Source organism: Thunnus albacares, chromosome 8, assembly GCF_914725855.1.
Source record: "Thunnus albacares chromosome 8, fThuAlb1.1, whole genome shotgun sequence".
NCBI classification, from domain to species: Eukaryota; Metazoa; Chordata; class Actinopteri; order Scombriformes; family Scombridae; genus Thunnus; species Thunnus albacares.
In genome coordinates, this window is record NC_058113.1 from 13,634,387 (window position 1) to 13,646,585 (window position 12,199).

A 12,199-nucleotide genomic window follows, 5' to 3' on the forward strand; every position below is an offset into this window, starting at 1 on the left:
TGTCCCTCTCTCTCAGGCCCCCTTCTGTCTCTGCTTCCTACTTCATCTACTTCTCCATCCATTCCTCTTGTGGCTATTCAACACAGTTGTGTTCCAGACAAACCATCTGGTGCACTTTATTAATGACTGACCCTACATGGCGTAGACGTCGCCTAGCTGCCACCGCTTGCTGTGTATTTGTGTGTGTGTCTGTATGCGTGTGTGTGTGTGTGTGTGTGTGTGTGTGTGTGTGAGAACAGGTGCATGCTGACTGATGATGTGATGTTGTGTGCAGCCTTAACCACCGAAGCAGGTGTACTGGTTACAGCGACCCTAACATATTGTCCTGACTCTCTCTCTCCTTTGACCGTTCTCTGTTGAGCACAAACATTAAATTTAAACATGTAGATGACCAGTTGAAATCGCTATTAGAAATGTAGGATGATATTGTGAACAAGATAATCTTTTTCTATGCGGTAAACAAAAATACACCATTGTTAAAGTGGAGAAAGTAATCACTTTGTTGCCTTTGCATATCTGAGATTTTACAATGCACTTTACAATGCATTATCAGTGATTTTGCACAAACAACATAGTCATCAAAAAACAATAAAACTTGCTATCAAAATAATCTCAGGCGTTAAAAAAAATTGACTGATTTGGCAAAAAAAAGGTTTCTACAGGATCCAGCAATATGCCACAGTCTGACTATCAAAGTGCTGCCTGTGGAATGAGGCCTTGGATAGATCCGTGCTGACATCCAGCCGCTGACAATAAAAGTCAGATGAGGCAGATGGAGGAGAAAGAAAGGAGATGGGGAAAAAAAAAAGATAAGAAGAAATGAAGCAGCGATGTGGTTGTCTGGGGATTGATCCCTCTAAGACACACTCAGCTTCTCCTCAGAGGATGAAGACAGGAAGGAGGGAGGAGGGAAAAAGAGAATGACTTATGAAGACGCTCCACTTGAAAGAGATGTGTCAACACTTTGATGGTACAGAGTGTGAGAGTGTAAATGTAAGAAAAGATAGGACATATAGAGTATGGCATAGCAGGTCAAACTAAAGAAAAAAAGGTCAAAGAATAAAACAAGCACAAAGGATGTGCCGTGGTTAAGATTAGGGATGTTAGCTTCAGTTAATTTAGCTTTCGATAGACCGACACCCATTAACAGGTAACTAACGAGTTCATTTTTAAGAAAAGTTGCGGTGTAGCTTTTGTTTGTGAGAGCTGTCCAGCAGTAGGTGGTCAGAGCTACCATGCCTGCCCTGGTTAGCTTGACTTTTAGCTCATCCTTCTTCTCCTCAAAGTGTTTTCAATGTGTTTAGTCACAGTAGCTCTTGATGGCATAATGTACGCAGGCTTGAGGTAACAAACTAGCTCTTTCAATCCCTCGCCCTCTACCACACTGATTGGCAGCATATCAGTCTCAATCATTCAGCATACCAACTGGGTGGTGGCCTTCATTTCTTCCATCATGTCTTTTCTCTCTGCTACATATTTCCTGCAATTAACAAGAATATGCTCTACAGTTTCTGATGCCTGGCAATGATTACAAAAAAAAGTTGGATGCTTCCCTATAATGTGATATGTACTGTTCAGATTACTGTGTCCTATTCTTAAGCTACTCATATTGTCTCCTCTTTTCTATTCCCTTCCCTACTTCTCACAATACCAACTCTAATTTAAATGGAATATCCCAATTCAAGTGCTACCACCACTCTTTATTAATTTATATCCACACAATACCCATTCTTCTGATTTTGGGAGACTAATTCAGTGCTGACTGACTCCAACACATTCACTATTAACAGACTTTAAGACACTCACTAGCCTAGCAACATTAAGGCTACAAACAACCCATTATGCAACACTCCATGTAGGAGCTGATTTTACACCGGAACTTTATCCATTTAAAAAGAATATCTGATGTTGTGAACATGTAATTGTGTAGCCATTAGTGGAGTGTGTATGCAAACTAACCTATAGATCAACATGTGTAACTGGTCAAAAATATTCTCGGTTAACCATCAACATCTCTAGTTAAGATTCTAGAATGTGAGAACTGTTGCATGTTGTTGCACACAATTTTTTCTCAACATCTTTGGAAACATGATGCTCATTTTTAGATAACATAGTATAATGCAACATTATTTAATGTAGAGGTAAGTAATGATGTAAGTAAGTGACTATGAATGGGCCTACTTGGAGCAGATTTGCCAATGTGACTGTGACTAGTATTCAATAAGCAGTCATTCTTATGACAAAGTGGTGATTAACCAAGACCCAGAACTTCATTTGACCATAATATGTACATACATCTATGCATCGATATTCAATCTAATTGTAGACTGTTAGTTTTCCAATTACGTTACAGGTGACATTGGGTCAAACAATGATGTAGCTTAGAAACCGGCAGTATGAGGCAAAATGTGAAGAAAATGCTAGTCCTGCTGTTACTCTCCCCCACACACACATACACCTTTGCTAACAATTATGTCTTCATTAGCCACTAATTGTTTCATTTGGCAGCAGATTGAGAGAGAGAGAAAGAGAGACAGAGTGAGAGTACCTGTGAGGAGTTGTGCAGTAATACAGAGAACAATAAGAGGTCCAAATGAAGCAGCACCCATCACAAGACGATGTGTAATAAGTGCCTCAGGGTGCCGTTACTGTTACAGCCTTTAGACTTTAGCTAGAACCCTATAGAAACAAACTATAATATTCATAAGTATGTTTTAATTAGTGTATAATCACCTGGAAATAAGGATCCTTGTGTTTTCATTAGCTTAGAATTCTATCTAGATAGGGAGCTGGTCCTCTTCCATGGAGCCCACCATGTTGCACCTCCATGTTTCTACAGTAGCCCATAATAGACAACCCAACACTGGCTCTAGAGAGGACCTTTCACATTTTCGTGAGTTTTGCGGCAACCATAGGTTCTCCTACACGCTTGGGAGGGGGAGGGGTAATTAGTTGGTTACAGTCTGCAACCTCACCACTAGATGCCACTAAACCCTACACACTGCTCCTTTAAAGACAAGGCCAAAATATTTGAAAATATCTTGAAATACCTTGATGCAAGAGCAAAGTTTCACCTTTCAGGTGTTAATTTGAGCGTATTGCAGCTTTAAGACTCATAATGTTTTTGGACATATGTGCTTGACTGATAGATGTCTCATCCTATCACAGTCACCCATAGTTGTTTCTATTTCTACATCCCAACTAAATCCCATCCAGGTGTTCTCCACTTTGAACAAATTTGGATGTTTTGGCTGCAGTTAACTGCCAGCAGAAAAGCAGGATTTAACACTTAGTCATTCACACATTAATAATCTGTGCCTTCATATGTCTACTGTATGTGTAAGTCTGTCTGTCTGAAAGGGACAGTGAGACACCGTAACTCTCACGTACTCTACACAAACACACTTTTGATGGCTTTCAGGATTAGTAATATTAAAATTCACACAGAAGTCATGACAGAACTGGAACAGGATTTTACATTTTCAGATGACATGAGGCTGGCACGTGTTTCCTCATAACACACACATGCAAATGTGTGTGTGCACTTGCAGAATCTGCACACATAAACAGCACACACAGGAAATATCTTTACCCAAAATACTAATGCTCTTCTGTTCAGCCCCATTCAAATATGTTTTACTGTGTTCACAAATACAGCATTGACAAAATAATGGAAATAAGTGTTATTATACTGAATTTATACTACTGAGGTTAAGACATAAATACAGCTGACTAGTAGCAAAGAAATCTCTGTATCCTTGTCTGCTCTCACCACATGTGCTGGTACTTGTTCCATTTTGGCAGCTGGTGTACCAGGTCTGGGGTAGAACTGGTTGATGAATAGACTGGGGAATCGGTAGCATTTCACCAAGTCTATTGTCTCTTGGAAGTCTTCGTCCGTCTCACCAGGAAAACCGCAGATTATGTCTGTAGCGATGGTTACACCTGGGACCCTAAGAGAGAGACAAAGAGGCTTTTAGGCAAACCTTTGTGTTCCTGGTTGTGAAAACATTTTTGAAAATGCATGGTGTCAAGATACTATTGAGCAAGGCACTAAACTGCAACATCTTAGTGTTGACAGGCAAGGAAAAGCATCTGAACTGGTTTGAATGAGATGTAGCATTAAAACAAAATAATACCATCTGAGACTTGACAGCTGTGAAGCCATACTAAAACACTTACTATGCACCACTCTGATGTGTAAGTGTTGACAGCTAATGGTATTTTTGTGTAGCTTACTCCAGGTAAAATATTTTCCCTTTGGTTATACAAAGAACATCATGGAGATCAATTTCATTCAAAAAAAATTGTCTTGGTGAAATAAAATCATAGAATTGACAAAGACACAATACATACATTTCAGTCTAACATTACAGCAATCAGAAATTTACAATGTATTCTATGTTCACATGAAGCAAGAACAACAAATAAGTTAAAACAATATAACGAGGAGAACAATGTGTTTGCAATGATTTCATGTAATTTATGGTTGTAGGAAATAGGCCAAAATGACAAAAGATGATTTGTGCAAATATTGGGAAAGATTCATTAACCTCAAACTACAATTTGATCAATGATTTAAAATGACTCTGAAGCTTGTGATTCACCAACCTTTTCCCACTGCTGAAACACGCCTTTGAAAAACTAAATGAAGCTCTACAGCTTTAAAGAAGGCCAAAGCCTTTCCCCATGGACTCATTCAGCCAATCAAAACCTGATTAGCAACCTCTACTGCCAATCGTTTGCTATCAATTATTGACCTGCTGGCTCATTGGATTAATCGTAGCTAGTGGGAAATGGGAATAGATGTATTGATTAGTCCTATGTATTTTATTTGTATCGACAGCAGTTGGACGGCTTGTGAAAAAACTACAAGGCTAATGTCATCATTGTCTGTCAGAATACCATGTATCTCTAGAGTCCATACTTGACATTCCAATTCAAATGTATGCTGTTCTGACATGTTGCCATACAGTTTCAATGATTAGGCTTGATCCCAAGGGAATTTAACATCATCTCTGATGGCTAAACTAGCTGTTAATTACCATAAAAAGGACACAATTAGTAATATGACAATTTTGCTGGATGAAATGACATTATTCTGAGGAGCAGACTCTGATTATTAGTGACAAGCCAGCTTTCCAATAGCCGTTTTTTTATGAGGATGCAGTTATTTGGTAGAGTGGCCTTTTTTCTCCTTAGCTTAGACAGCAAAGGGTATCCCATACAGAAATAACTGGAAATCATTCGCAATACAAGCAAGCCAAGCTATTGATTAAAAACTCCATCAACGATCCAGGCAATGGAATAGGAGGGACACTAGAGCCTCCTAATGTAATATGTTAATTGGCAAGCAGTCTGCTACAAGAAGCCAGGATGTTATTAGCAACAGACGACTGAACAGATTTTCTTAAAAAAAAAAAAAAAATTGGATCCAATGGAATAGGATGATCATTGTGACTGAGAAATCCATCATCAATTGAGCATGTTTTTTTGTTTTTTTTAATTTAACTCATTTATGTTAATTCTTGTCATCTCTCTTCATATTTCCTCCCTTATTTTTAAATAAGCATTTCACTTCTGATGTTGTAATCGTAAACAGTATGTTCTCTGTTCTTATAGATAAGCACATGATTACAGAAGTGCTTACACAAGACGAAGACAGAAATGGGATAAAAAGAATATGAAGAATATTTTATCCATCACTGACAATCCTTGAAAAACATTAAGACAAGAAATAGGCACATACATAAAGCATAAGCGACAGACCAACACAGAGAACAACAACTCAACAAAGACATTAAGAAAAGAGTGGAAAAGATATTTTCTCTGCAATCGACAACATGATGCATCTTTAATTACATTAACTTCCTGCATCTGCAACCCCATGATAACCTCTGACCTATTGATGAGTTCCAATTGGCTGATGGTCATTAATATTAACCAATGGCCTGCAGGCACAGGCATCCTTGACCTCTCAGATCTGCCTGACAACTACCCTATGGAAAAGTAAAACTAAATAAATTAAAAAAAAAAAATGTGAACATGGAATGGTTAAATGGATGAATAAATGAATAATTCTTAATTTGTGATTAAAATTAACTTCTTGCATCCCCTTAAGCAGTGCTTCTAAACCCCTTGAGTATTTAACACTAAATACATGGTTTTAATCCTTTACTTTGTTAGGTAAACAAAGGACTATTTGCACCCTGTAGGCTTCATACAATTCAGTAATTAATCAAGTAAAGGGTCCTGAAAATATAGCTCTTTTTTTTTTTTTGACCTGAGGTCTTCTACTATGTTTGTGTGTACTCATATTAGGGTCTTCAGCAGGAAGCCTTTTTAATAGGACTTGCAGGTTTAGTCCAGATGCCACATTTTATTTATTTTGCACAGCCCATGGATTCAAATCACAAAAAATAATAATAATTCTTCTCCTACAGAAATTGAAGAAAAATTTAAATAACATTGTTTAGAACTATTTAATGCTCCAGTCATAAGAGTATGTCTATGATGTACTCCTCCAGCCTATTTTATTAATGACTTTGGGAGGGAAGGTAAATAAAATTAACAATGTGAATAAACAAGCTCATTTTTTTCTGCTGTCAATAGATAACTGACTTATGTGTCTCCTTGGGGCTTGTCTAATTTGCTATGGCCTTTTGGTGGTGAGGGAGATACTGTATATTCTGTAGGAAACCGGTGTGTCCTTAACATTCTTGCAGCACAACTAAGTAAATTTACACCAGTGGTGGGAAAAAAAGGACAATTCAGGCCAGGGTAACACATGGAGATAGAATGCTGAGAGGAAGAGCAGGGAGAGAGGAAGGGGTGAATTGGCTTTTGTGGATTTTCCTTAGGTGGAGGCTGTGAGGAAGAGGGAAAAAAAAAACAAAAAAAAAAAACATGTGCGCACACATACTGTCATTTTGACACCTCTGTCTCTCCCAGATCTAAGGGTGACGGAGGTGTGATGTGTGATACTAATGAACAAGAGCCACACTCATACTCTCCTTGTTAAAATGAGAGAGGAGAAATGTATCTTGTTATTGTTCATCTTTCAAAAAACAGAGTGTGTGTGAAATGGAGAGAGGCAACGGCACAGAGACAGAAAGGGAGAAAAATCAAGACAGACGACAGATTAGGTTTCAACTCAACTTGCTTTCAATTAAACCGACACAGGGAGAAGGCTATTTTTACAACTTCTGAACTGAAAAAAAGAGGCTTGTATGTGTAACCTGGAATGAACTTAAATGAGAAAGTCCTGGACATAATTTTAACGCTGGGTGAGATTTTGCTCCATCTTTTCCTCCATTTTCCAACAAGCCCATGAGTTGTATATCCATCCATCCTATTTTGCATCACAATTCTGTTTCTGAAACATATTTATTGTATACAAAGTGTCTATCCAATATAGTTAGGTAGAGCTGAAATAGTGTTTTAACTGCAATTGTTGGAAAAATTGAGAGATATTCTGTTTGAATACAGCAGACTAACTAAGTGAGAGGTCTCATTAAACGAGGACATATCTGATCATGTGTGTTTGTGTTTTAAAGAAGAGGAAAAATGAGTTATCTCACCGATAAACTGAGAAAACCGAAAGCAGAGTAACCCCAAAACACTGACAGAGCTAGATGAGTCTCTTTTGCGTGTGGAAAGGAGATAAACCGACGGGAGCAGACCAGGATATATCAAATGAGACGTTATCTGGTATTTCAGGCCCAGAGAAAGACTTAGCAACGATTAGTATTGATGACTTAGCAGCGATTATATTGATTAAAGAATGATATCAAAAAGAACATTCACTGTCAAAAAAAAGCGGCGTAATAGCCCAAAGTAGTCATATAAGACACAGTGTGATTAATAGGTATCTATAGGAAGAATTAGGATCAACATTTCAAACAGCTTATACCAGGCAGCAGCTGAATTAAGAATATAAATCAAATCCTCCAAAGCTCATCGGGGCCTATGGCCTCTCCAAACAGCATCTGTGCACGTAACCTTAATGCATAGCTACAAGAGCTACAGTGCATTTAATGAGTCCTCTGTTTTACAATATCTGGGACTATGAATAATGTTTTAATGGAATTTAAACTAATATTATGGTAACACGTTATGTTCTTGTCTGTATGAAGAGAGAGAAAGAAGATGAAAGGACCCTTTTTTAAAAAAAAAAAAAATCATAATTAGCAGTCTGAGTCACTAACCACGAGACTAATCCTGTATTTCCTGTAGCTGCTTCACAATAACGGACGCTACAGCCTCAAAAGCCCCCAAATCAAAAAGGATAATAGGACAGGAAAATAGGTGTGTGCTTGTGTGTGTGTACTTTGTTCCTATCATTTCTCCTCCTTCTCCATGGAGGCAGAGAGATCACATCCCTGAAGACAGTAGCCTCCATTAGCCATAGTGTACTACCACTCTGAGCTAGCATTTACACAAGGAGAATCTGTTCATAGGAGACGGAAGTCTTTTAATTAAAACTCAAGATAATCACAGCCAGTCTCCCATCTGCCTCAATAGGCTGAATTAAGCTTCATAAAAACACGCCATTGTCTTCTGCACCATTATTATCAATTACACAATTACTATCAACTGTTTGCTGAGGCCTTCGTGTGCATATGTGTGCGTATGAGCTTCCATATACGCAGCCATCCTCTTCATCGTATATTCAAAATATGTGCATGTGAATGCGAGCATGTTTGCACAACAGATGCCTGTGAGCAGCACCCCCTGATAAGATGAAGGCGAGACCAACGGGACAGAAGAACCCTGCAAAACAACAGAAAGGGAAAAAAAAAAAAAAAAAAGATGTGTGTCGTATGGAGGTGTAGAGAGGAAGGCGATAGGTGGAGGGATGGAAGGATGAGAGTGGAAGAAAGATAATCTGGGATGGTAAATATTTACCTATTCATCTGTCAAACAGAGACCATGCTACCCATCTGTGCTGCAGTGTGTGCACTGTATGTGTGTTCTCTGAAATGGTAATGTGTGGCACACTGGGGCCGCTGTAGCGTAGGAGTCGGACAGTGAGGGGAGAGAGACATGGCGAAGAGGAGAGGGAGAGAGAGAGAGATGAAGATGAGAAAGAGACGTGCTGTGGGGAGATTTGTTATTAAATTTAAAAAAAAAAAAAAAAAAAAAAAAAGAAAAAGTTTGGAAAGCTGCCATCTTGAGGAAACTCAACTTCTAAATGAAATCACATTAACACGTAATCTGACGGCTTTATTATAATGTGAGCGTGTGAGGGAGAGAGCGAACAGCAGCTGGGGTGAGCGTGAAAACATCCCTATAAGGATTTAAGTTTGGAGATTACAGAATCACAACATATTGTGTGAAAATTATGGTCAAGTCAGACGTTATCAGTGCTTATGTGAGGATGAGTATTGAGGTTTTTCACTGTGGATAGTTAGCTCTCAAAACAGCCATCTGTCCACTCTGATACTAAAAACAATTTGGGGTCATCAGCTGTTTGGGAATACAAGAGGTTGAAGCAAAGTTCTATCAACTCCTTGATCTTACACTCCATAAACTTAATGATGAATCCTTTAATTTCCAGGTCCACCTCCATGTAACCAAGCATACCTACCAACAACAAAACTTATGTTTGACAACTTCTTGCCACACCATCCCTTGTCACATTCTTGGTCTAAAAGCACCTTTTTAATGATCAAAACAACCCCCATCCGTGAATTATGCAGTATCACTTCTTCAAAAAAAAAAAAATCTTCAAAATGCTGCGTGTCATTGGCCTCAACTAGGTCATACTTGAAATACATGTATGAAAAATGAAGCTTGGCTTTAAATATCAGAAATTATATATACACAACAGATGCCTTGCAAAATGAACTTCACTTTTACGAGTGTGAGAGAGTGAAATGAAAAACATCAGCCACCCCGCTGACTCTTTTGCCTCGTCAAATCCCTCTCCAACATACACAACGTACACAACGGCATAGTTTTAAAAAGGTCATGTGTATCTTCGTTTGCACTGATTTACTGAGATTAAACATTTTTTGAAGGTGTGATCAAAACCTCGGGAGAGAGCGCACACAGACAGCACATGTCATAAGCTTAACGCCTATCATTACTGCTGCCTGAAATACACTTAATAGAAAATTGTCAGTGAAATTCAATAAACAGTAATTTGCATTGTGCCATCCAGGTCACTTCTTTTATTGTTTGTCATCTTGATTTGTGTTTGTGCTGTTAGTTTCTCTTTAGTTTGATTTCAGGTGCATTTTTTTTTATCCTCACCTATTTTTCTTCATTTTTCCATCTTTATTTTATCATTGCTTTAAGATTGCGATATTTTTGTGAATGCATTTCATCATTATGTAAACTAACATCACAAAAACCTTGTATTAAACGTCTAACGGAAAATAATTCCTTCCTAAAAGGGGAGACAGAAGGAACCTAAGAAAGGGGGGAGAATAAGGACACTTGCGAGGAGTGTGAGTAATCACTCAGACACTTAAGTGTTTGATTTAGCTGTGGCAGCTGGAGGTAATGGCACTGTCATGTAGCGGCTCAATTTACAGGGACACAGGGAGAAAGAGAGAGAGAGGGGTCCACTTGGTTATCACTCACCTCACCCATTTCTACCATCAAGGATGAAGAAGGGGACTGTCAGAGTTAGTTGAGGAGGTGCCAGGTGACTGGACAGATAACAGGAGGATTTCAGATGGACTGCTGCTATACAGCCAAACAATGGTTCCCACTGTGGCTCTAATGTAAAATCCAATGACTGTAAAATAACCTTGGAAAGCTAAGTGACAGGAACCATGACCTAAAAACCTGATTACAGCTGACAATGGAGTTGAATGAAGGTAATATTGTCACATATTTCCATCTGTTTGTTTGTGTGCGGGATGCTGTGTCTCAAAGTGCAAACTGTGTGAAAAACACGGGAAATGAGGCAATGTTAAATTTTTCACAACACTTGTTATAAAAAGATTTTGGAGAAACTAAACAATGTGGAAATTCTAGTATTGGTGGAGGTAAGCACGCTTTTATCTACCAGTTTGTTGCAGGTTCATGTTCTTTAAGCTCAGATGTTCTGAATTTGTAAACAGTCTGCAGTTTCCACTGCAGCTGGAATAGATGATAAATAAATGAAAAAAAAAAAAAAAAACCGCTATAAAGTACCAAGTAAAGCATGCAGTGTGTGAGACAAGTTGGCAGTTGCATTCTGGCATTTTGCTGTAAAGTGATTCAACGACTGAAGGATGCAAAAGAGGTTAAAGCCAAGTGGAGTATGCTTGAGAGTAGAGAGGTGACAGACAAATGATTGGGTAAGGGAGGAGCTGTCAAACTGTCAGAAAGACTCACTCAACCTACATCTCTCGCTCATTCCTTCCTCATCCCTGCTTTTTTCGCAGTCTATCTTGTGGGTTTAGAAAGTGGAGTGATTCTTTTTTTTTTTTTTTCCACTTATACTCAGGTGAAAATACCACACAGCGTACAGTGCTATATTAAATGCACTGAGCCATGACAGTGTCCTTGGGTTGAAAACAGTTTCTCTCTCACCTTTACATACTTTGTCATCTTCTTCCCTTAATGATCGTTTATCATTAGCTATCATTTATTTTTAATGGGGATAGATGGAATTTTGTTTTGAATATTAAGGCTTTTAAATTTTTGAACAAAAATGTTTGGGATGTGGGTAATATTCAAACATCTGATATAGGATATAAGTCAAAATGTAGTGTGTAAACATGTTGGCTATGCCGCTGCTCCACTAAGTGAATACCGAGTCATCTGTCTCTAAACCTGCAGTGCAAAATAATCTCTGTCTTTCTGTGTAGCAGGTCATTTGTAAAGCTCAAGGTGGCTGCTGTGGAATGAATGGAGAGCCAAGTACATAATGATCCCGCTGGAGTCATCAGTAAACTTTATCATTTAATGAAATGGCCTGAACACAGCGGAGCAGAACTGCAGTTCAATTTAACACACACACTTACACATGCAGACACACACATACTTCATTAGCCTTGGAGAAGGGTAATGAGAACACACACACACACACATACACACTCGCAACACACACGTACACATTTCATTAGTCTGTGGGAGGAGTAATAAAAGCACATAGACACCACAAATCTATCCACTCACTCACACACAGTTTATTTTACACATATATACACACACACACATTCATATTATATACATATATAGTATACTGTATGCCTATAAG

The 12,199-nt window shown here is 38.4% G+C and overlaps 1 protein-coding gene across 1 annotated transcript in view; it reads right to left on the minus strand.

The window, feature by feature from the left end:
* cdkal1 (CDK5 regulatory subunit associated protein 1-like 1) overlaps positions 1-12,199 on the minus strand; it is a 244,521-nt gene that overhangs the window by 66,015 nt on the left and 166,307 nt on the right. The window contains exon 11 of the mRNA XM_044358558.1: positions 3,773-3,953. Within this exon, the coding sequence (XP_044214493.1) occupies positions 3,773-3,953 (181 nt within the window). The remainder of the gene's footprint in view (positions 1-3,772; positions 3,954-12,199) is intronic.